The sequence below is a fragment of the Coregonus clupeaformis genome, chromosome 20, assembly GCF_020615455.1.
Source record: "Coregonus clupeaformis isolate EN_2021a chromosome 20, ASM2061545v1, whole genome shotgun sequence".
Classification (NCBI taxonomy): Eukaryota; Metazoa; Chordata; class Actinopteri; order Salmoniformes; family Salmonidae; genus Coregonus; species Coregonus clupeaformis.
In genome coordinates this window covers 17,272,632-17,299,037 of record NC_059211.1, presented here as the reverse complement: position 1 = coordinate 17,299,037, position 26,406 = coordinate 17,272,632, and the positions used below count along the sequence as shown (strand labels likewise).

General features: G+C 43.0%; 1 protein-coding gene across 4 annotated transcripts; it reads right to left on the bottom strand.

Moving 5' to 3' along the window:
- Positions 1–795: 795 nt before the first annotated feature.
- On the bottom strand, positions 796–24,971 carry LOC121532751 (survival of motor neuron protein). Of its 4 annotated transcripts, XM_041838543.2 has the most exons (10): positions 24,778–24,970; positions 24,496–24,573; positions 14,589–14,714; positions 12,705–12,809; positions 5,664–5,870; positions 3,811–3,930; positions 3,450–3,608; positions 3,068–3,232; positions 1,546–1,609; positions 796–1,240 (listed from the first exon to the last, which is right to left on the bottom strand). In XM_041838543.2, the coding sequence occupies exons 1-9, from the start codon at positions 24,823–24,825 to the stop codon at positions 1,547–1,549; spliced, it is 1,071 nt and encodes a 356-aa protein (XP_041694477.2). In that variant the 5' UTR covers positions 24,826–24,970; the 3' UTR covers positions 796–1,240; position 1,546. The 4 variants fall into 4 exon arrangements, with proteins under 4 accessions (XP_041694477.2, XP_041694478.2, XP_041694479.2 ...); XM_041838544.2 differs by lacking the exon at positions 24,496–24,573 and having other exon boundaries at positions 24,778–24,971; XM_041838545.2 differs by lacking the exon at positions 12,705–12,809.
- Positions 24,972–26,406: the final 1,435 nt, after the last annotated feature.

Here is a 26,406-nt window from a genome sequence, read left to right as displayed (position 1 = left end):
CCTTACACAGGAAGCGGCACAGGTCCTAATCCAGGCACTTATCATCTCCCGTCTGGATTACTGCAACTCGCTGTTGGCTGGGCTCCCTGCCTGTGCCATTAAACCCCTACAACTCATCCAGAATGACGCAGCCCGTCTGGTGTTCAACCTTCCCAAGTTCTCTCACGTCACCCCGCTCCTCCGCACACTCCACTGGCTTCCAGTTGAAGCTCGCATCTGCTACAAGACCATGGTGCTTGCCTACGGAGCTGTGAGGGGAACGGCACCTCCGTACCTTCAGGCTCTGATCAGTCCATACACCCAAACGAGGGCATTGCGTTCATCCACCTCTGGCCTGCTGGCTCCCCTACCTCTGCGGAAGCATAGTTCCCGCTCAGCCCAGTCAAAACTGTTCGCTGCTCTGGCACCCCAATGGTGGAACAAGCTCCCTCACGACGCCAGGACAGCGGAGTCACTCACCACCTTCCGGAGACATTTGAAACCCCCACCTCTTTAAGGAATACCTGGGATAGGATAAAGTCATCCTTCTACCCCCTTTTACCCCAACACAACAAAAAAAATAACATTGTAAAGTGGTGATCCCACTGGCTATAAGGTGAATGCACCTATTTGTAAGTCGCTCTGGATAAGAGCGTCTGCTAAATGACGTAAATGTAAATGTAAATAATTTATTTCAACTGACTGATTTCCTTATATGAACTGTAACTCAGTAAAATTGTGGAAATTGTTGCATGTTGCGTAAATATTTTTGTTCAGTATATTTGCAATGTACAGCTGTAAAATAAATTCCCCAAATGAACTGAAACGAACATTTACTGACAACAGCTGAGGGATCAACAATTCATTCTAATTGTTTCCACTTGACAATAAACTAGCGTCCCATTATTTTATCTTTCCCCAAAAAACCTTGGCAAAGCTTTTTCCAACAGTATTTTAAAAAAACAGAAAAGCGCCAAAAAACATCAAATGTAAAGATAGCCTTCCAAAAAGCCTCTTAAAGTGCTGAGTTAACGCCATGATGAGCTAGGATCAACATACCCCTAACTGCTTATCCACATCACCTTCTTGTCACAACACACATTTTCAATAAGAAAAAAACCTGCAAACTGTGGTGCATCACACAGAGCCCCAATTAGACTACTTCTGTGTAGTACAAGAACATTCAGTCTTTGGAACTCTTGTCCTGTTTTAACAGGATAGTTATTTCCTCTTCTTCCCCATTCTTGGGTCTTAAACCCACCTGAAAGGGAAAAGGCAGGCAGTTATGAGAGCTTAATAGTACATGGCCTACCTGTGGAATTCCTCAGGGTGGTATCTTCGGTCCTAATATATCCTCATACGATAATTACTCAGCCTGCAAACTTCAGTGACTGCAAATTTTAGGCCTTTACTTTTGTAAGGTCCAAATAGACCTACAGTTCTAATCGATTGATATAGATAGATACAGTGTCAGTGCCATCCCACCTCCCAATTCAAATATTTAAAATATCCTTTGATAAAGCAGTGGAGTTGGAATTAAAACCGCATGAAGGTAGATCACTTTACCTTATTCCTCGGCCTGTTTCTCTTTATCAGCCCTCTTGCGACTTGCTTTTGTCTGTTGCATTGCCTAAGTACCAACAAGTTAAGTTCCATATATCATTATGGAATCACTACAAAGCTGTTTCGTGCAAAATCACGATCTGAGAGAAGGATATCAAGGAGATTTAAATTTAAGGTTGACATGAAAAATAAGTATTCATGTTATACCCCATATGAGGTCAAGAAATGCTACAGTGCATTCGGAAAGTATTCAGACCCATTGACTTTTTCCACATGTTATGTTACAGCCTTATTTTTTAATTGATTAAATTGTTTTTCCCCCTCATCAATCTACACACAATACCCAATAATGACAAAGCAAAAAATAAATATCACATTTACATACATATTCAGACCCTTTACTCAGTACTTTGTTGAAGCACCTTTGGCAGCGATTACAGCCTCAAGTCTTCTTGGGTATGACGCTACAAGCTTGGCACACCTGTATTTGGGGAGTTTCTCCTATTCTTCTCAGCAGATCCTCTCAAGCTCTGTCAGGTTGGATGAGGAGTGTCGCTGCACAGCTATTTTCAGGTCTCTCCAGAGATGTTCGATCAGGTTCAAGTCCGGGCTCTGGCTGGGCCACTCACGGACATTCAGAGACTTGTCCCGAAGCCACTCCTGCGTTGTCTTGGCTGTGTGCTTAGGGTCGTTGTTCTGTTGGAAGGTGAACCATCGCCCCAGTCTGAGGTGCTGAGCACTCTGGAGCAGGTTTTCATCAAGGATCTCTCTGTACTTTGCTCCATTCATCTTTCCCTCGATCCTGACTAGTCTCCCAGTCCCTGTCGTTGAAAAACATCCCCACAGCATGATGCTGCCACCACTATGCTTCACCGTAGGGATGGTGCCAGGATTCCTCCAGACGTGAAGCTTTGCATTCAGGCCAAAGAGTTAAATCTTGGTTCTCATGGTCTGAGAGTCCTTCCGTCTGGCCACTCTACCATAAAGGCCTGATTGGTGGAGTGCTGCAGAGATGGTTGTCCTTCTGGAAGGTTATCCCATCTCCACAGAGGAACTCTAGAGCTCTGTCAGAGTGACCATCGGGTTCTTGGTCACCTCCCTGACCAAGGCCCTTCTCTCACGATTGCTCAGTTTGGCCGGGTGGCCAGATCTAGGAAGATTCTTGGTGGTTCCAAACTTCTTCAATTTAAGAATGATGGAGGCCACTGTGTTCTTGGGGACCCTCAATTTCGAGTCACATAGCAAAGGGTCTGAATACTTATGTAAATAAGGTATTTTTGTTTTTTATTTGTAATACATTTGCAAACATTTCTTAAAACCTGTTTTCGCTTTGTCATTATAGGGTATTGTGTGTAGATTGATGAGGGCAAAACAAATGTTCATTCATTTTAGAATAAGGCTGTAACGTAACAAAACGTGGAAAAAGTCAATGGGTCTGAATACTTTCCGAATGCACTGTATGGACATGGCAGTGTTTCTGTCAATAGGAATGCAAGATCTAGAAATGGAAGAGGCTCTTGCTAACCATGTAGCATCCAGTGTGGTAGCCACACAGGTACCAGGACAGGAGCATGCTGGATAAGTCTGTCACGGCTGAGTCTAGCTCATCGCCAGTGTCGGTCAGCACTGCTCGGGGGGGCCATACACACGGTGGAGGTGGAGGAGGAGGAGGCAGGAGTGGCAGGAAGTCCTGGAGGAGAAGATACCATTATTACACCTATATGAAATACTAAAATACAAACTGAGGATCTCTTATTTATAACTCAATTTATTGCACACCCACGACATAATACCACAGACATTGAATAACATTTTTCTTGTTGGATGTCCCGAACTGGAGGTAGCCAGTCTCACACAGGTTGAAGATAGACATGTAGGTAAGGAACACACACTGCAAACAGCCTCACCAAAGAGCCCTTGGGCGGTGGCACTGGAGGAAAGAAGGAAAAGGGGTGATTGTTTGGTTCCTCTCTCCGGCCACTTGGTTCCTCTCTCCGGCCATTTGGCTTCTTCTTATCCCCATGCTCCTTGCCAAAGTCATAGCTGCTTTTGCCATAGTCTTTTCCCTGAGACAGAGACACACACACAGAGAGAAAGTATAAGAAACATACAACACATCTCAGAATTGCCAAAAGCCATAGTGACAAGTCTGACACATTTGAACGCAAACTTCCTTATCAATTAACATCAGACATCAGTAAAGCATGCTCATTTGTCAACAATGTATTCCAGACATCCCGAAACAGAGGGAATAGCACCCAGACTCACTGGAGGAAACTTAGGTGAGGACAGCTCCTCTCGTCCCTCTTCTTGAGGTGTCCTCCACTCTCTTCCCTTCCTCTTCCAATCAGTGCTGTTGTTACCAGTGGACCTGAACCCATCCACAGCCTAGGGACAAGAGAATTGCCTTATTGGGCGGACCCACGCACTGCTTCATCCATATACTGGATTGACATGTTTGTGGTAATTTAAAGTTTGATACTTGTGGGGTCATCATTTTATAGTAACACTTGAACCAAGGCCACATACAGTGGGGAGAACAAGTATTTGATACACTGCCGATTTTGCAGGTTTTCCTACTTACAAAGCATGTAGAGGTCTGTAATTTTTATCATAGGTACACTTCAACTGTGAGAGACGGAATCTAAAACAAAAATCCAGAAGATCACATTGTATGATTTTTAAGTAATTTGCATTTTATTGCATGACATAAGTATTTGATACATCAGAAAAGCAGAACTTAATATTTGGTACAGAAACCTTTGTTTGCAATTACAGAGATCATTCGTTTCCTGTAGGTCTTGACCAGGTTTGCACACACTGCAGCAGGGATTTTGGCCCACTCCTCCATACAGACCTTCTCCAGATCCTTCAGGTTTCGGGGCTGTCGCTGGGCAATACGGACTTTCAGCTCCCTCCAAAGATGTTCTATTGGGTTCTGCTCTGGAGACTGGCTAGGCCACTCCAGGACCTTGAGATGCTTCTTACGGAGCTACTCCTTAGTTGCCCTAGCTGTGTGTTTCGGGTCGTTGTCATGCTGGAAGACCCAGCCACGACCCATCTTCAATGCTCTTACTGAGGGAAGGAGGTTGTTGGCCAAGATCTCGTGATACATGGCCCCATCCATCCTCCCCTCAATACGGTGCAGTCGTCCTGTCCCCTTTGCAGAAAAGCATCCCCAAAGAATGATGTTTCCACCTCCATGCTTCACGGTTGGGATGGTGTTCTTGGGGTTGTACTCATCCTTCTTCTTCCTCCAAACACGGCGAGTGGAGTTTAGACCAAAAAGCTCTATTTTTGTCTCATCAGACCACATGATCTTCTCCCATCCCTCCTCTGGATCATTGGCAAACTTCAGACGGGCCTGGACATGCGCTGGCTTGAGCAGGGGGACCTTGCGTGCGCTGCAGGATTTTAATCCATGACGGCGTAGTGTGTTACTAATGGTTTTCTTTGAGACTGTGGTCCCAGCTCTCTTCAGGTCATTGACCAGGTCCTGCCGTGTAGTTCTGGGCTGATCCCTCACCTTCCTCATGATCATTGATGCCCCACATGGTGAGATCTTGCATGGAGCCCCAGACCGAGGGTGATTGACCGTCATCTTGAACTTCTTCCATTTTCTAATAATTGCGCCAACAGTTGTTGCCTTCTCACCAAGCTGCTTGCCTATTGTCCTGTAGCCCATCCCAGCCTTGTGCAGGTCTACAATGTTATCCCTGATGTCCTTACACAGCTCTCTGGTCTTGGCCATTGTGGAGAGGTTGGAGTCTGTTTGATTGAGTGTGTGGACAGGTGTCTTTTATACAGGTAATGAGTTCAAACAGGTGCAGTTAATACAGGTAATGATCTCTGTAATTGCAAACAAAGGTTTCTGTACCAAATATTAAGTTCTGCTTTTCTGATGTATCAAATATTTATGTCATGCAATAAAATGCAAATTAATTACTTAAAAATCATACAATGTGATATTCTGGATTTTTGTTTTAGATTCCGTCTCTCACAGTTGAAGTGTACATTACAGACCTCTACATGCTTTGTAAGTAGGAAAACCTGCAAAATCGGCAGTGTATCAAATACTTGTTCTCCCCACTGTAAATATGATTGTTCAAGTGAAGTTTTACCCCTTGTTGCACTTTGGCATCAACTCTTTCACTGTGGCCTCCCAGTTCATCTGGAGATAGCAGGGTGCTCAGCTCCAGCTCCTCCTCATTCCCGTAGTCTTCAAACTTCACCCGGCAGCGTTCGTCTCTCATCCACACCAGCACCGCTGGGTAGACCAGGCCATCCTCGGAGTACACAGCACGACACCGGTAACCCAGCCTCCACACCTGGTACACATAGGGGAATAAACGTTTAATTGAAAAAAATACAACAAAAAAACAGGTAGTAATAAAAGCAAGCTTGAGAAAGGGAACCGAAATAAATCAAGTTAACTGTGCTATCATGAATCTTTTACCAAGGGTTTCTTTATTAGTCACACACCGTTGCAAAACGTTTTACACCGTAGCACGTTTTGCAATGAGAACAAAGTGTTCTCCTGATGAAGGCATAAAAGGCGGCATTTATGCCATCATCAATTCATAAGCGCGAATCTCATGATTTGGAAGGGGCCATCCGCTGACAACATGCCACAATCTCCGTTTTTTGTATAGCCTAACTCAGGGATGGGCAACTTTGATGGGGGTGGGGGCCACAAAAAATCTGAACGCAGTGGCTCGCAGGTCTGTGTACCCACATCCATACCCACACATGCAGTCAGAGCCGGCCCTAGCCTTTCAGGGGCCCTAAGCAAAAGTTTGTTGAGATTCAGGGAGTTTTGATTCTCTCATTTGTGGTGGGTTGTCTCCAAGCTTCTCTTTTGTTTTTATCATTACAGCTCTAAAGGGTGAAAGAAATACAAAATGGAGTTCAGTGTTTCTCCTAGTAACAGAGAAGGTCACTTCTGGTGACTTTTTAAAAAGGACATTCTACTCCAAAATAAATTCAAAATAATTATGTTGACACCATCTGAAATATAATTTTCCCTTTAAAAGCATTATAACCTTTAGCCCAACTGATGCAGCATAGCGGCTTTACATAAATAGGCTGCAGCATGGGGTTGCTCATCTGCATTTACCATAGAAATACCGAAAGACTTTGAATAGATCAAATGCTACTTGCTACAAATATACACTACCAGTCAAAAGTTTGGACACACCTACTCATTCAAGGGTTTTTCTTTATTTTTACCATTTTCTACATTGTAGAATAATAGTGAAGACATCAAAACTATGAAATAACACGTATGGAATCATGTAGTAACCAAAAGAAAGTGTTAAACAAATCAAAATATGTTATATTTTAGATTCTTCAAAGTAGCCACCCTTTGCCTTGATGACAGTTTTGCATTCTCTCAACCTGCTTCATGAGGTAGTCACCTGGAATGCTTTTCAACAGTCTTGAAGGAGTTCCCACATATGCTAAGCACTTGCTGGCTGCTTTTCCTTTACTCTACGGTCCGACTCATCCCAAACCATCTCAATTGGGTTGAGGTCGGGGGATTGTGGAGGCCAGGTCATTTGATGCAGCACTCCATCACTCTCCTTCTTGGTCAAATAGCCCTTACACAGCCTGGAGGTGTGTTTTGGGTCATTGTCCTGTTGAAAAACAAATGATAGTCCTACTAAGCGCAAATGGGATGGAGTATCACTGCAGAATGCTGTGGTAGCCATGCTGGTTAAGTGTGCCTTGAATTCTAAATAAATCACAGACAGTGTCACCAGCAAAGCATCCCCACACAATCACACCTCCTCCTCCATGCTTCACGGTGGAAACCACACATGCAGAGATCATCCGTTCACCTACTCTGTGTCTCACAAAGAGACGGCGGTTGGAACCAAAAATCTCAAATTTGGACTCCAGATCAAAGGACAGATTTCCACCGGTCTAATGTCCATTGCTTGTGTTTCTTGGACCAAGCAAGTCTCTTCTTATTATTGTTGTCCTTTAGTAGTGGTTTCTTTGCAGCAAATCGACCATGAAGTGCTTTGAGAGACTAATCAAGGATCATATCACCTCCACCTTACCTGTCACCCTAGACCCACTTCAATTTGCTTACCGCCCCAATAGGTCCACAGACGATGCAATCGCCATCACACTGCACACTGCCCTATCCCATCTGGACAAGAGGAATACCTATGTAAGAATGCTGTTCATTGACTATAGCTCAGCATTCAACACCATAGTACCCTCCAAGCTCATCATTAAGCTTGGAGGCCCTGGGTCTCAACCCCGCCCTGTGCAATTGGGTCCTGGACATCCTGACGGGCTGCCCCCAGGTGGTGAAGGTAGGAAACAACATCTCCACTTCACTGATCGTCAACACTGGGGCCCCACAACGGTGTGTGCTCAGCCCCCTCCTGTACTCCCTGTTCACCCATGACTGAGTAGCCATGCACGCCTCCAACTCAATCAACAAGTTTGCAGACGACACAACAGTAGTAGGCTTGATTACCAACAACGATGAGACAGCCTACAGGGAGGAGGTGAGGGCTCTCGGAGTGTGGCGTCAGGAAAATAACCTCTCACTCAACGTCAACAAAACAAAGGAGATGATCGTGGACTTCAGGAAACAGCAGAGGGAGTACCCCCCTATCCACATTGACGGGACAGCAGTGGAGAAGGTAGAACATTTTAAGTTCCTCGGCGTACATATCACTGACAAACTGAAATGGTCCACCCACACAGATAGTGTGGTGAAGAAGGCACAACAGCGTCTCTTCAACCGCAGGAGGCTGAAGAAATGTGGCCTGTCACCTAAAACCCTCACAAACTTTTACAGATGCACAATTGAGAGCATCCTGTCGGGCTGTATCACCGCCTGGTACGGCAACTGCACCGCCCACAACCGCAGGGCTCTCCAGAGGGTGGTGCGGTCTGCACAACGCATAACCGGGGGCAAACTACCTGCCCTCCAGGACACCTACGGCACCCGATGTCACAGGAAGGCCAAAAAGATAACCAAGGACAACTACCACCCGAGCCACTGCCTGTTCACCCTGCTATCATCCAGAAGGCGAGGTCAGTACAGGTGCATCAAAGCTGGAACCCAGAGACTGAAAAACAGCTTCTATCTCAAGACCATCAGACTGCTGCCTACTCACAGACTTGAAAATCACTGGCCATTTTAATAAATGGAACACTAGTCACTTTAATAATGCCACTTTAATAATGTTTACATATCTTGCATTACCCATCTCATATCTATTTACTGTATTCTATACTATATATTGCATCTTAGCCTATGCCACTCTGACAATGACATTGCTCATCCATATATTTATATATTCTTATACCATTCCTTTACTTAGATTTGTGTGTATTAGGTATTTGTTGTGGAACTGTTAGATATTACTTGCTAGATATTGCTGCACTGTCGGAAATAGAAGCACAAGCATTTCGCTACACTCGCAATAACATCTGCTAACCATGTGTATGTGACCAATACATTTGATTTGATTTGATGAAGGCCTGATTCATGCAGTCTCCTCTGAACAGTTGATGTTGAGATGTGTTTGTTACTTGAACTCTGTGAAGCATTTATTTGGGCTGCAATCTGAGGTGCAGTTAACTCTAATGAACTTATCCTCTGCAGCAGAGGTAACTCTGGGTCTTCCATTCCTGTGGCGGTCCTCATGAGAGCCAGTTTCATCATAGTGCTTGATGGTTTTTGCAACAAAGTTCTTGAAATGTTCCGTATTGACTGACCTTCATGTCTTAAAGTAATGATGGACTGTCGTTTCTCTTTGCTTATTTGAGCTGTTCTTGCCATAATATGGACTTGGTCTTTAACCAAATAGGGCTATCTTCTGTATACCAACCCTACCTTGTCACAACACAATTGATTGGCTAAAACGCATTAACTTTTAACAAGGTACACCTGTTAATTGAAATGCATTCCAGGTGACTACCTCATGAAGCTGGTTGAGAGAATGCCAAGTGTGTGCAAAGCTGTCATCAAGGCAAAGGGTGGCTACTTTGAAGAATCTCAAACATAAAATATATTTTGGTTTGTTTAACACTTTTTAGGTTACTACATTATTCCATTTGTGTTATTTCATAGTTTTGATGTCTTCACTATTATTCTACAATGTAGAAAATAATGAAAAACCATGGAATGGGTAGGTGTGTCCAAACTTTTGACTGGTACTTCATCTCTGTGCATTCAAATTGCCATTGCTAAAATGCAATTGTGTTCGTTGTCCGTAGCTAATGCCTGCCCATACCGTAACCCCACCGCCACCATGGGGCACTCTGTTCACAACACTGACATCAGCAAACCGCTCGCCCACACAACACCATACACGTGGTCTGTGGTTGTGAGGCCGGTTGGAGGTACTGCCAAATTCTCTAAAATGATGTTGGAGGCGGCTTATGGTAGAGAAATTAACATTACATTCTCTGGCAACAGCTCTTGTGGACATTCCTTTAGTCAGCATGCCAATTGCACACTCCCTCAAAACTTGAGACATCTGTGGCATTGTGTTGTGTGACAAAACTGCACATTTTAGAGTGGCCTTTTATTGTCCCCAGCACAAGGTGCACCTGTGTAATGATCATGCTGTTTAATCAGCTTCTTCATATGCCACACATGTCAGGTGGATGGATTATCTTGGCAAAGGGAAAATGCTCACTAACAGGGGTTTAAACAAATTTGTGCACAAAATTTGAGAGAAATAAGCATTTTGTGCGTAATGGAAATTTTCGGGGATGTTTTATTTCAGTTCATGAAACATGGGACCAAAACTTTACATATTGCATTTGTATTTTTGTTCAGTGTAGTTGGGATGAGAGACCAGAGACTACAGATGTCAGGGCTACAGGGCGCAAATTGTTATTTTCTTTTGTCCTGTTGTTTTTAAGTCCTGGGACAATCAGCGACTTTTTACATAAGTCTGGAATTATCCCACTGTCCAGTGACAGCTGGAACAGCTTCTGGAATGGAAATGTGAGCTGGTATGCGCATGCCTGAAGTGCCTTGCTGCTGACACCGTCTGGATCATATGATTTTCGTGGGTTGACACGTTGAAAGTATTGGTTGACGTCATTCACAGAGATCTGTATATCAACAGCTGGTATGCTGTCTATACGGTCCAGGGACACTTTCTGCTGTGATGTAAAATCACACGTCAAACCTACAATAGAAACTGTTCAAATCATTTGCAAAAACAAGGTTGTTTTCATACAATGTCTCTGGTTTGTAGCCTGTAATGGTTTGTAGCCCTTGTCAGGCTTTCCTACTGTCCTTGTCCTTAAAATGGTTTTCTAAATGTGTCTTTGTATGCTGCCTCCTTGATTTTGTTTTTGACTCTCCTCTGAATATTTTTCCTTTCCTCTTTACTGCCACCTGATTTAAACACTTGTTCTTTCTGGTTGAGAAAGTCTTCATTTCCGAGTTACCCACAGTTTATTATTGGGGAAGATGTTGACTTTCTTTTTGGGAATAACGAGATCCTCACAGAAACGGTTGTACTCAGAGACAGTATCTGCTGCCTCTTCCAGGTCAACGGCGCTGTCTGTCAGGGCCGCCCAGTCAGTGGACTCAGAACAGTCCTGGAGGGCTTCAATAGCTTCAGGAGTCCAGCTTTTATACTCCACCTTTTTAGCCTTCTCTCGCTGCAGTCGCGGTTTGTAGACTGGGATGAGCTGAACCATGTTATGATCCGAACCCCCGAGATTGGGTAGTGCCTTGGAAAAATAATGGGATGCTACCATAACAGAGGTCCAGACAGACTTCATTTCAGGTAGGACATGTAATATATTGCTGGTATGATGGTAAATGTTCAGATAGACTGCACATGTTAAAGCCTCCCATGATCAGCTTTACCACTTCGGGTGACTCCGTCTCAGCCTGGGATACAAGGTCATGGCTCAAGTCGGCAGCTATTTGGGTGTCAGTAGAGGGGGATATGTAAACAATAAATAGTCGGACCTGATTTATTTCCCATGGCAGGTAGTATGGCCGTAGGTTAAGAGCAAGGAGTTCAATGTCTTTAGTACAGACCTGGTGCTTAGTTGTAATATGGGCAGAATGGCAGTATTTCTCGTTGATGAATGCACAAACTCCTCCACCTTTTCTCTTACCGGAGTTGATGTTTCGGTCCATTCTAACGATTGTGTAGCCATCCAGCTCCACAACGGAGTCGGGATTCTGTTCCGTAAGCCAGGTCTCAGATAGACAGATCAGGCAGGGTTGTCGGTACTCAGAGGTATTGGGTACAAGCCCGTAGCTCCTGTCTTATTTCTTATGCTTTCTACATTGCCATACATAATAGATGAAAGAGGTGTTCTGAAGGGCTGTTTTTTAAATCTGATTCTGAATTCTTCCTCTACTGCCATGCTTCCTTGGTTTAGACGCCTTTTCTTGGGAGCATGTTGATTGTGGTATTCCATTGTAGCGTAGACTTGCAGCAAAGGGTCAGAGACTAAGCAGGACATCTCTTGTGTATGATATCCGCAGTTGCGGCTCGCTATATCCATTGAGGGTTAGGTCGACAGCTTGTTTGGTGCGTCTCACAAAAAAACGGATTAAAACGAACAGCCAAAGTACTGCTATTTGCCTCATTATTAGCCATCTGATTTAATACTACTAAAAACGTGGTTGATTGAGGTGGATCGCAACTTTAAAACACGAACAAAAAAACAAAACAAAAAAAACACGGAAGGGACAAGCACAAATGACCGTGTCGCTGCAAGAACAGATGCTGCACTAAGACATGGAGGAGACATTCATGCTGTTTGTTTTTGTTTTAACATATGCCTCCCATCATCGATTCACAAGGGATGAATCGCGTTTCTATTGGACAAACTTAGGTACGTCCCTCCTAGTTTCGATCCGTTTCCATCTGTTTGCTTCAGTTTGGTTCCTAGTAAATACACCCCAAGTCTCCTGTTGCGTATGGCTCACCCGTTTCTCCCTCCTGGGCTGGGCAGCAGCTTCAGGTAGCAGGGCACTCTGGTCCTGCTCTTCCTTGTTTCCGTAGTTGTCAAACTTCACCTTGCAGCGCTCCCCCTCCAACCAGTCTATGGTGGCAGGGTAAACCAAGCCATCTTCTGACCGCACAGCCTTGTAGTGGGACCCTACCTCCCACTATTCATTTTTAATCTATAGCCTAATTGATTACCTTTGAGTTTGCCTTTGGCTCAACTGGTCCCTTGCTTGGCACATGAGATTCTGACAGTTTCTGTAGATTGTCTGCAAGCTTCTCATCGCTCTCTTTTTCATCCCTCTAAAATATGAAACAATGGAGATTATTCAGGATACCGTTTTGGAAAAGTGTTCTTCTATTTGGTCTTAAGACATTCCTCCCATCATCAATTCACAAGGGTGAATCTCATGACTTGGAAGGCGCTATCTGCTGACCACATCCCAAAACTCTCAGTCTCCCATATAGCCTACAGTGAGGGAAAAAAGTATTTGATCCCCTGCTGATTTTGTACGTTTGCCCACTGACAAAGACATGATCAGTCTATAATTTTAAATGGTAGGTTTATTTGAACAGTGAGAGACAGAATAACAACAAAAAAATCCAGAAAAACGCATGTCAAAAATGTTATGAATTGATTTGCATTTTAAATGAGGGAAATAAGTATTTGACCCCTCTGCAAAACATGACTTAGTACTTGGTGGCAAAACCCTTGTTGGCAATCCCAGAGGTCAGACGTTTCTTGTAGTTGGCCACCAGGTTTGCACACATCTCAGGAGGGATTTTGTCCCACTCCTATTTGCAGATCTTCTCCAAGTTATTATGGTTTCGAGCCTGACGTTTGGCAACTCGAACCTTCAGCTCCCTCCACAGATTTTCTATGGGATTAAGGTCTGGAGACTGGCTAGGCCACTCCAGGACCTTAATGTGCTTCTTCTTGAGCCACTCATTTGTTGCCTTGGCCGTGTGTTTTGTCATGCTGGAATACCCATCCACGACCCATTTTCAATGCCCTGGCTGAGGGAAGGAGGTTCTCACCCAAGATTTGACGGTACATGGCCCCGTCCATCGTCCCTTTGATGCGGTGAAGTTGTCCTGTCCCCTTAGCAGAAAGACACCCCCAAAGCATAATGTTTCCACCTCCATGTTTGACGGTGGGGATGGTGTTCTTGGGGTCATAGGCAGCATTCCTCCTCCTCCAAACACGGCGAGTTGAGTTGATGCCAAAGAGCTCCATTTTGGTCTTGTCTGACCACAACACTTTCACCCAGTTCTCCTCTGAATCATTCAGAATTTCATTGGCAAACTTCAGACAGCCCTGTATATGTGCTTTCTTGAGCAGGGGGACCTTGCGGGCGCTGCAGGATTTCAGTCCTTCACGGCGTAGTGTGTTACCAATTGTTTTCTTGGTGACTATGGTCCCAGCTGCCTTGAGATCATTGACAAGATCCTCCTGTGTAGTTCTGGGCTGATTCCTCACCGTTCTCATGATCATTGCAACTCCACGAGGTGAGATCGTGCATGGAGCCCCAGGCCGAGGGAGATTGACAGTTCTTTTGTGTTTCTTCCATTTGCGAATAATCGCACCAACTGTTGTCACCTTCTCACCAAGCTGCTTGGCGATGGTCTTGTAGCCCATTCCAGCGTTGTGCAGGTCTACAATCTTGTCCCTGACATCCTTGGAGAGCTCTTTGGTCTTGGCCATGGTGGAGAGTTTGGAATCTGATTGATTGATTGCTTCTGTGGACATGTGTCTTTTATACAGGTAACAAGCTGAGATTAGGAGCACTCCCTTTAAGAGTGTGCTCCTAATCTCAGCTCGTTACCTGTATAAAAGACACCTGGGAGCCAGAAATCTTTCTGATTAAGAGGGGGTCAAATACTTATTTCCCTCATTAAAATGCAAATCAATTTAAAACATTTTTGACATGCGTTTTTCTGGATTTTTTTTTGTTATTCTGTCTCTCACTGTTCAAATAAACCTACCATTAAAATTATAGACTGATCATTTCTTTGTCAGTGGGCAAACGTACAAAATCAGCAGGGGATCAAATACTTTTTTCCCTCACTGTAACTGATTACCTTTGAGTTTGGCTTTGGGTCAAGCGGCTCCTTAATCAGCATATGAGATTTGGGGAGTTTTGAGTCCGTCAGTTTCGGTGGGTTGTTTCCAAGCTTCTCTTCATTCTCTTTTTCATCATTACAGCTCTAAAGGATTAAACAAATTTACAGGAGAAAATGCAGGATTCGTTATTGGATCATTGTCTTGGGGATATGATATTTGACCCTTTGTAACTTTCTCATTCATCATTATTCACAATTCAGTCAGGATTATCCATAATATGGTAGCATCCACATTAATGTAGAAGTGTTTGCTGAATGCTGATTGGTTAAAACTGCATTCCAGCTGGTGTCTATTCCACAAGTTACCACCCGCTAAATCTATGACGTTGAAATGCCTATTTACTCTGTTCCATCTGACTGCGCATCCACTGTCTCATCAACCCAGCCAGGAAATTTATAAACTTGATCTCCTCTATAAAAAGCATCTAGACATCGTCTCACATTTCTTTCAGACTAGCATTTGGTTTTCAACAGCAGAGATTTGTATAAACCTTGCTGTCTGTCTCTCCGATATTTGCAACATTGTTTCAATATTCAAATTCTATCTCCTGCTGTCCCATAGTATTGAACTTGTCGGGTGTCGGGACAAGACAGAAAGGCAGGCAGCGTTTCTCAGCCGGTCGAAATCATGAATCAGCTGGCATCATTTTTATGGATATATACCAAAAAAAATGTCAATTGAAAAATGGTTAAACGAAACGCAGCTAATTTGCAGTCTTTCCAGCTTCAGTTTGAAGTGATTGTGTTACTGTAGCTGTGTTGTTGGCTAGCTCCTCTGTCTGAACAGTGTCCTGACGAGTGAGCACATTCTCTCTGCCAGACGAAATCGCGCCTCATTAGCTCATTGTTATGGATGTATCGAAATAAATGTCACTAGAAAACAGCTTAAACAAATGCAAATGCAGCTACTTTGCTGTTATTCTGGCGGGAACTTTTTGACGTGACCGTAAATTAGCCGTAGTTGGCTAGCTAGCAAGCAAGGGATAAGAACGTTGCCAGCCAGTATGGCAATGGAACATTTAGAACGAACGTCTATAGATACAGAACAAAAAGACTGAACGACTGGGTCGCGTCCATAGATACAGATCAAAAAGAATGAAAGACTGGCTCTGGACTATATCTTGTGGAAGGATGAAATAGTACGAATAAATTAATCAAAATAACGTTTTTAATGAAAATATGTCAATCATTATTTGAATATATTGGTAACCCGTTGTATAAAAGTGATAATGCCCTCGAAGCCGGTGTTTGTTGGATATCAAAATGTTTATGTAGATTATCGCAAAGCTTCTCATCACTCTCTTTTTCATTGTTTCATTCATACTTCTGAGCTCAAACAAAGGCGATTCATTAGGGTGACATTCATGTACTGTTTTTGGTTTCAAGACATCGCCATCAACAAAACAAGTCCTACAGGCCCTAGTTTTGTCATATCTGGACTACTGCTCAGTCAAATGATGGTCAAATGATGGCCCCCACAAAGAGGGACATAGGCAAATTACAGTTGGCCCAGTACAGAGCAGCAGGGCTGGCCCTTAAATGTACACAGAGAACTAACATCAATAACATGCATGTCAATCTCTCCTGGCTCAAAGTAGAGGAGAGAATGTCTGCATCACTACTTGTCTTTGTGAGAGGTATTAACATGTTGAAAGCACAGAGCTGTCAGTTTAAATGCTCAGACACCCATGCATTCCCCACAATTCATGCCACCAGAGGTCTCTTCACAGTCCCCAAGTCCAGAACAGACTATGGGAAACGTAAAGTACTACTGGATGGTGTTAAGAGATAGATGGGAGGAGTTGAGTGGAGCTGAAGGGTGGGACTAAAAACAAAAAAACAAGGTAATTCATGTACAATATAGTGTGTCCGTAAAAGGTTCAGAACTTTTGTGAAACAGCACAGTTTAAAATATATGGCAAATAGAAATACAACTGGATGGTCTTAAGGAGATAGAAGGGAGGGGTTGAGGGTAGCTGAAGGATGGGATTAAAAACAAGCAAAAGATAACTATTGTAAAATACATTGTGTCCGTAAAAATATATATAGTATGTATCTGCTGCGAAGTAGAAGCCGAAGTGATGTTGTCCATTAGTTTACTCCAATTAGGGGAGGGGTGGTAGGGTTAGGGGAAAATAAAGGAAAATATAGATTTACACTACCAGTCCAAAGTTTGGACACACCTACTCATTCAAGAGTTTTTCTTTATTTTTACTATTTTCTACATTGTAGAATAATAGTGAAGACATCAAAACTATGAAATAACACATACGGAATCATGTAGTAACCAAAAAACGGTTAAATAAATCAAAATATATTTTATATTTGAGATTCTTCAAATAGCCACCCTTTGCCTTGATGACAGTTTTGCACACTCTTGGCATTCTCTCCACCAGCTTCATGAGGTAGTCACCTGGAATGCATTTCAAATAACAGGTATGCCTTCTTAAAAGTTAATTTGTGGAATTTCTTTCCTTCTTAATGCGTTTGAGCCAATCAGTTGTGTTGTGACAAGGTGGGGGGGTATACAGAAGACATCCCTATTTGGTAAAAGACCAAGTCCATATTATGGCAAGAACAGCTCAAATAAGCAAAGAGAAACGACAGTCCATCATTACTTTAAGACATGAAGGTCAGTCAATACGGAAAATGTCAAGAACATTGAATGTTTCTTGAAGTGCAGTCGCAAAAACCATCAAGCGCTATGATGAAACTGGCTCTCATGAGGACCGCCACAGGAATGAAAGACCCAGAGTTACCTCTGCTGCAGAGGATAAGTTCATTAGAGTTACCAGCCTCAGAAATTGCAGCCCAAATAAATGCTTCACAGAGTTCAAGTAACAGACACATCTCAACATCAACTGTTCAGAGGGGACTGTGTGAATCAGGCCTTCATGGTCGAATTGCTGCAAAGAAACCACTACTAAAGGACACCAATAATAAGAAGAGACCTGTTTGGACCAAGAAACACGAGCAATGGACATTATACCGGAGGAAATTTGTCCTTTGGTCTGGAGTCCAAATTGGAGATTTTTGGTTCAAACTGCTGTGTCTTTGTGAGACGCGGTGCGGGTGAACGGATGATCTCCGCATGTGTAGTTCCCACTGTAAGGCATGGAGGAGGTGGTGTTATGGTGTGGGGGTGCTTTGCTGGTGATACTGTCTGTGATTTATTTAGAATTCAAGGCACACTTAACCAGCATGGCTACCACAGCATTCTGCAGCAATATGCCATCCCATCTGGTTTGGGCTTAGTGGGACTATCATTTGTTTTTCAATATATCATATATATTCTGACACTTTTTTGGTTACTACATGACTCCATGTGTTATTTCATAGTTTTGATGTCTTCACTATTATTATACAATGTAGAAAATAGTAAAAATAAAGAAAAACTATTGAATGAGTAGGTGTGTCCAAACTTTTGACTGGTACTGTATACCAGTCGGAAGTTTACATACACCTTAGCCAAATACATTTAAACTCAGTTTTTCACAATTCCAAACATTTAATCCCAGTAAAAATTCCCTGTCTTAGGTCAGTTAGGATCACCACTTTATTTTAAGAATGTGAAATGTCAGAATAATAGTAGAGAGAATGATTTATTTCAGCTTTTATTTCTTTCATCACATTCCCAGTGGGTCAGAAGTTTACATACACTTAATTAGTATTTGGTAGCATTGCCTTTAAATTGTTTAACTTGGGTCAAACGTTTTGGGTTGCCTTCCACAAGCTTCCCGCAATAAGTTGGGTGAATTTTGGCCCATTCCTCCTGACAGAGCTGGTGTAACTGAGTCAGGTTTGTAGGCCTCCTTGCTCGCACATGCTTTTTCAGTTCTGCCCACACATTTTCTATAGGATTGAGGTCAGGGCTTTGTGATGGCCTCTCCAATACCTTGACTTTGTTGTCCTTAAGCCATTTTGCCACAACTTTGGAAGTATGCTTGTGGTCATTGTCCATTTGAAAGACCCATTTGCGACCAAGCTTTAACTTCCTGACTGATGTCTTGAGATGTTGCTTCAATATATCCACATCATTTTCCTTCCTCATGATGCCATCTATTTTGTGAAGTGCACCAGTCCCTCCTGCAGCAAAGCACCCCCACAGCATGATGCTGCCACCCCCATGCTTCACGGTTGGGATGGTGTTCTTCGGCTTGCAAGGCACCCCCTTTTTCCTCCAAACATAACGATGGTCATTATGGCCAAACAGTTCTATTTTTGTTTCATCAGACCAGAGGACATTTCTCCAAAAAGTACAATCTTTATCCCCATGTGCAGTTGCAGCCCGTAGTCTGGCTTTTTTATGGCGGTTTTGGAGCAGTGGCTTCTTTCTTGCTGAGCGGCCTTTCAGGTTATGTCAATATAGGACTCGTTTTACTGTGGATATAGATACTTTTGTACCCGTTTCCTCCAGCACGTTCACAAGGTCCTTTGCTGTTGTTCTGGGATTGATTTGCACTTTTCGCACCAAAGTACATTCATCTTATTGGCAGACTATTTAGATATAAATAGCCTTGGTTTCTCAAATGACTACCTCGCCTGGTTCACCAAGTACTTCTCAGATAGAGTGCAATGTGTCAAATCGGAGGGCCTGTTGTCTGGACCTCTGGTAGTCTCTATGGGGGTGCCACAGGGTTCAATTCTCAGGCCCACTCTATTCTCTGTGTATATCAATGATGTCGCTCTTGCTGCTGGTGACTCTCAGATCCACCTCTACGCAGACGACACCATTTTGTATCCATCTGGCCCTTCATTGGACACTGTGTTAACAAACCTCCAAACGAGCTTCAATGCCATACAACACTCATTCCGTGGCCTCCAACTGCTCTTAACCGCTAGTAAAACCAAATGCATGCTCATCAATCGAACGCTGCTTGCACCCGCCCGCCCGACTAGAATCACTACTCTCGGCGGGTCTGACTTAGAATATGTGGACAACTACAAATACCTAGGTGTCTGGTTAGACCGTAAACTCTCCTTCCAGACTCACATTGAGCATCTCCAATCCAAAGTTACATCTAGAATCGGCTTCCTATTTCGCAATTAAGCCTCCTTCACTCATGCTGCTAAACATGCCCTCGTAAAACGGACTATCCTACCGATCCTTGACTTTTTTTTTTTGTCATTTAGCAGACGCTCTTATCCAGAGCGACTTCGGCGATGTCATTTACAAAATAGCTTCCAACACTCTACTCAGCAAATTGGATGTAGTCTATCACAGTGCCATCCGTTTTGTCACCAAGCCCCATATACTACCCACCATTGTGACCTGTACGCTCTCGTTGGCTGGCCCTCACTACATATTTGTCGCCAAACCCACTGGCTCCAGGTCATCTATAAATCACTTCTAGGCAAATCCCTGCCTTATCTTAGATCATTGGTCACCATAGCAACACCCACCTGTAGTATGCATTCCAGCAGGTATATCTCACTGGTCATCCCCAAAGCCAACAACTCCTTTGGCCGCCATTCCTTCCAGTTCTCTGCTGCAAATGACTGGAACGAACTGCAAAAATCTCTGAAGCTGGAGACACTTATGTCCCTCACTAACATTAAGCATCAGTTGTCATAGCAGCTTACCGATCACTGCACCTGTACACAGCCCATCTGTAAATAGCCCACCCAACTACCTCATCCCCATATTGTTATTTACATTGTTACTTATTTTGCTCATTTGCACCCCAGTATCTCTATTTGCACATCATCTTCTGCACATCCATCACTCCAGTGTTAATACTAAATTGTAATTATTTTGCACTATGGCCTATTTATTGCCTTACCTCCATAACTTACCACATTTGAACACACTGTATATAGATTTTCTATTTTGTTATTGACTGTACGGTTTGTTTATTCCATATGTAACTCTGTGTTGTTGTTGTTTTTAATCGCACTGCTTTGCTTTATCTTGGCCAGGTCGCAGTTGTAAATGAGAACTTGTTCTCAACTGGCTTACCTGGTTAAATAAAGGTGAAATAAAATAAAGAAATAAAAATCTCTAGGAGACAGAACGCGTCTCCTTCCTGAGCGGTATGACGGCTGCGTGGTCCCATGGTGTTTATACTTGCGTACTATTGTTTGTACAGATGAACATGGTACCTTCAGGCGTTTGGAAATTGCTCCCAAGGATGAACCAGACTTGTGGAGGTCTACAATTGTTTTTCTGAGGTCTTTGCTGATTTCTTTTGATTTTCCCATGATGTCAAGCAAAGAGGCACTGAGTTTGAAGGTAGGCCTTGAAATACAAACACAGGTACACCTCCAATTGACTCAAATGATGTCAATTAGCCTATCAGAAGCTTCTAAAGCCATGACATCATTTTCTGGAATTTAAAGGCACAGTGAACTTAGTGTATGTAAACTTCTGACCCACTGGAATTGTGATACAGTGAATTATAAGTGAAAAAATCTGTCTGTAAACAATTGTTGGAAAAAGGACTTGTGTCATGCACAAAGTTGATGTCCTAACCGACTTGCCAAAACTATAGTTTGTTAACAAGAAATTTGTGGAGTGGTTGAAAAACGAGTTTTAATGACTCAAACCTAAGTGTATGTAAACTTCCGACTTCAACTGTATATATAAAAAAAATATGGGGGACTGGAAATGATGCAGACAATTACATTGACGGAAGCTACAATCTATCTGCAATATTAAAGCTGATATATCCCCTAAAAAATAAAAAATAAAATAAACGCACAGTACTACAGTCATGGTCAAAAGTTTTGAGAATGACACAAATACTAATTTTCACAAAGTCTGCTGCCTCAGTTTTGATGATGGCAATTTGCATATAATCCAGAAGGTCATGAAGAGTGATCAGATGAATTGCAATTAATTGCAAAGTCCCTCTTTTCCATGAAAATGAACTTAATCCCCAAAAAACATTTCCACTGCATTTCAGCCCTGCCACAAAAGGACCAGCTGACATCATGTCAGTGATTCTCTTGTTAACACAGGTGAGAGTGTTGACGAGGACAAGGCTGGAGATCACTCTGTCATGCTGATTGAGTTAGAATAACAGACTGGAAGCTTTAAAAGGAGGGTGGTGCTTGAAATCATTGTTCTTCCTCTGTTAAACATGGTTACCTGCAAGGAAACACGTGCCGTCATCATTGCTTTGCACAAAAGGGGCTTCACAGGCAAGGATATTGCTGCTAGTAAGATTGCACCTAAATCAACCATTTATCGGATCATCAAGAACTTCAAGGAGAGAGATTAAATTGTTGTGAAGAAGGCGTCAGGGCGCCCAAGAAAGACCAGCAAGCGCCACAACCGTCTCCTAAAGTTGATTCAGCTGTGGGATCGGGGCACCACCAGTGCAGAGCTTGCTCAGGAATGGCAGCAGGCAGGTGTGAGTGCATCTGCACGCACAGTGAGGCGAAGACTTTTGGAGGATGGCCTGGTGTCAAGAAGGGCAGCAAAGAAGCCACTTCTCTCCAGGAAAAACATCAGGGACAGACTGATATTCTGCAAAAGGTACAGGGATTGGACTGCTGAGGACTGGGGTAAAGTCATTTTCTCTGATGAGTCCCCTTTCCGATTGTTTGGGGCATCCAGAAAACACCTTGTCCGGAGAAGACAAGGTGAGTGCTACCATCAGTCCTGTGTCATGCCAACAGTAAAGCATCCTGAGACCATTCATGTGTGGGGTTGCTTCTCAGCCAAGGGAGTGGGCTCACTCACAATTTTGCCTAAGAACACAGCCATGAATAAAGAATGGTACCAACACATCCTCAGAGAGCAACTTCTCCCAACCATCCAAAAACAGTTTGGTGATGACCAATGCCTTTTCCAGCATGATGGAGCACCTTGCCTTAAGGCAAAAGTGATAACTAAGTGGCTCGGGGAACAAAATATCGAAATGTTGGGTCCATGGCCAGGAAACTCCCCAGACCTTAATCCCATTGAGAACTTGTGGTCGATCCTCAAGAGGCGGGTGGACAAACAAAAACCCACAAATTCTGACAAACTCCAAGCATTGATTCTGCAAGAATGGGCTTCCATCAGTCAGGATGTGGCCCTGAAGTTAATTGACAGCATGACAGGGCAGATTGCAGAGGTCTTGAAAAAGAAGGGTCAGCACTGCAAATATTGACTCTTTGCATAAACTTAACGTAAATGTATACACACATGACTGTAAGTCGCTTTGGATAAAAGGGTCTGCTAAATGGCATATTATTATTATTATTAACCTCTGACAAAAATATCTCATAACACTGAAGCAGCGAACTTTGTGAAGACCAATACTTTTGACCACGACTGTACATAGAGCCATCACTACATGGAGCTCTATTCCACATCAAGTAACTCAGCTAAGCAGTAAAATCATATAAAAAATAAAATAAAAGATAACTACACTTTATGGAACAGCGCGGATTGTGAAGAGACACACACACAGGCACACGCATGCTAACATACGCACTCTATACACACATACGTTGTAATATTGCTGTATTATGGATTTTGTAATGTACACTGAAATAAAATATAAATGCAACATGTATAGTGTTGGTTCCATGTTTCATGAGCTGAATAAAAGATCCCAGAAATGTTCCATACGCACAAAAAGCTTATTTCTCTCAAATGTTTTGCACACATTTGTGAGCATTTCTCCTTTGCCAAGATAATCCATCCACCTGACAGGTGTGGCATATCAAGAAGCTGATTTAAACAGCATGATAATTTTAAAGGTGCACCTTGTGCTGGAGACAATAAAAGGCCACTCTAAAATGTGCCAATGACACAGATGTCTCAGGTTTTGAGGGAGCGTGCAATTGGCATGCTGACTGCAGGAATGTCCACCAGAGCTGTTGACAGAGAATGTAATGTTAATTTATCTACCATAAGCCGCCTCCAACGTCATTTTAGAGAATTTGGCAGTACGTCCAACCGGCTTCACAACCGCAGACCACGAGTATGGTGTTGTGTGGGCAAGCGGTTTGCTGATGTCAACGTTATGAACAAAGTGCCCCATGGTGGCGGTGGGGTTATGGTATGGGCAGGCATAAGCTACGGACAATGAACTCAATTGCATTTTATCAATGGAAATGTTAATGCACAGAAATAGCGTGACGAGATCCTGATGCCCATTGTCGTGCCATTCATCTGCCTCCATCACCTCACGTTTCAGCATGATAATGCACGGCACCATGTCGCAAGGATCTGTACACAATTCCTGGAAGCTGAACATTTCCCAGTTCTTCCATGGCCTGCATACTCACCAGAAATGTCACCCATTGAGCATGTTTGGGGTGCTCTGGATCGACGCGTTCAACAGCATGTTCCAGTTCCCGCCAATATCCAGCAACTTCGCACAGCCATCGAAGAGGAGTGGGATAACATTCCACAGGCCACAATCAACAGCCTGATCAACTCTATGTGAAGGAGATGTCGTGCCGCATGAGGCAAATAGTGGTCACACCAGATACTGACTGGTTTTCTGATGCATATCTGTATTCCCAGATAAATTAGGGCCTAATTAATTAATTTCAATTGACTGATTTCCTTATATGAACTGTAACTCTGTAAAATCTTTGAAATTGTTGCATGTTGCATTTATATTTTTGTTCAGTATAGATATGTTGTGGTATAGTGTGTAATGTGTTGTCCTTTTTTATTTTGTATGTAATTGCCGTTATCTTGTTTGGACACCTGGAAGAGTAGCAGCAGCTAATGGGGATCCGTAATAACCCCCCCAAATCTCATGAGGCGCTTCCTTTCCCTTTGTCCTATCTCCTTGAGCTGAAGGAAGCTAGCTAGCTAACACTACACCAGAGTCATGTATTTCGGAGAAAAAAATGCATGGCTCTGCACTACACCAAAGGAGTTTATCCACCCACTTGTATACTTGTCAAACTTTACCCGAAATGTTTTGAGGGCTTCTTCATAGGCGTTTACCAGTGCCGAGTCGTCAGTAGCCACAGCTAAATACCCTTTATCCTACATCAAAACAGAAACAACATACTTTACATTTTAATGTCATAATAATAATCATAAGAAGAAGAAAGTAGCTAGCTAGCAATGGACGTTAGCCGTGTTAGCTATTAACTTTCTCAGTGGTTAGCCTCATCATCAGCTTGGTGGAGATAGCTAGCTACTGCGTTACGTTAGTTGGCTAGTAACGTTATGCGATAAAAACCTTACCTCGACTCCTTCCCTTCGGAAAACAATACTTTCATGATGTTCATCCATAACTAGCTTGATGAATTAAACACACGTGTTTACTTGTTATAGATTTCGTGACATTAGGCCGTTTTCAAATGTAGTAGCAAACGTTTTGATTATGCCACGTTCAAAACACCCGGCAACTCGGAAATCTCTGACTTCAGTGTGTTCAAGACAACTGGAAACGTGGGGGAAACGAACTCCGATTGGGAAAAATCGTTTTGAACGGTCATCCAACTCAGAATTCCAAGTAGGAAACTCTGGCGTCCTTCTAGAGCTCCGACTTGAAGATTACTGAGGTCATGATTTGACCACGTTTTTTCCCCGAGTTCCCAGTTATCTCGAAAACACCATTAGGCTACATTAATGGTACGTTCAAGACAACTGGGAACTCGGAAAAATACGAGGTCAAATCATGACGTCAGTGATCTTCAGGTCGGAAAGTTAGAGCTCTAGTTGGCCCTCAATATATTAATTACCGTGTGTTAGGATAACCACAGTGAGTTCCCCAGGGAGTCTTTACATGCACCCAAGATGAAGAACGTGAGACCTGTGTACAAGCTGCAGGCCTACCAAAATGACTCGGCGATTAAAAAAACAACAACACGCAATCCCCCCTCATAAACAGATACGGTTTGGAATGGACTCGGGCAAAGATTAGAACGTTCCCCTTTCATCTGTGACTAGAGTTTCACACAGATATGAGTCCATAAACCCGGGACCCAGAAATACTAATGATCAAGTAGGCTAAGCAGTCACCTCTATTTGTGAAAAACATAATTCGCCGATTTATCAACGAATTGATCAACTGTTAAAAAGTTGTCAATGCATGACATGGTCACCAAGCGAAGAAGAACATATTTTGTATCTATCAAAATGACTACAGGCAGTATGGATGGCCTACGGATAGACTGTATTTTGGGATTAGGGGCTATAATTTGATGTCATCACAACTGCTCCATTCACAGTTCAAGATAAGCCTTTCCAGTCGCTTGACAATTTATGATATATGCCGATTTTCGAATTGAGAGCAGATTAGGGAACAAATCAGCACGTCTCCACACCGGGCCACACTTGATACTGTGTAAACCGCGACTAGACTGTATCAATATCAGTCTTCGAGAGTGTAGATATTTAATTGGCCACTAAATGGCGCTCCACGCTAAGAAGAATAACGTTTTATTATAGCCTCACTGTACATACTGCTTTCTGATCACTGTTCAAGAACTCTCATTGTGTACATGATTAAGCAAGCAATTAAAATTTTGAGCAAATATGACTATTACAATATGTAGCCCTTGAAGTTGATCAATAACAAGGTTTATTGAAAATATTTATATTTATACAAATTAGTAAGCGGTCTAATTTATCCATATGGATTTCATCTGCAGCGTATCTGCATTATCTGCAGAAATGTGACTTTTGCAGTAACATTTTAGCGCTTGGTCTTGGTCTCATGACACAATTCATCAAGGGGCATAAGGGGGGACAATAAGAGTTGCAACTTGCAGTTTTGGTGCGATGCAGCACAGAGTCCACTGAGGGGCGACTCATGGTTAACAATCTGATGTGAAAACCCACTATTCTTTCTTACAATCACCATACTGT

Coding starts and splice junctions, on each gene's coding strand:
- LOC121532751 (XM_041838543.2), bottom strand. CDS start 24,825: ATGGATGAACATCATGAAAGTATTGTTTTCCGAAGGGAAGGAGTCGAG. Junction 24,574..24,777: donor TCCGAAGGGAAGGAGTCGAG/GTAAGGTTTTTA, acceptor GTTTTGATGTAG/GATAAAGGGTATTTAGCTGT. Junction 3,931..5,663: donor ATGCCAAAGTGCAACAAGGG/GTAAAACTTCAC, acceptor TCTTGTCCCTAG/GCTGTGGATGGGTTCAGGTC.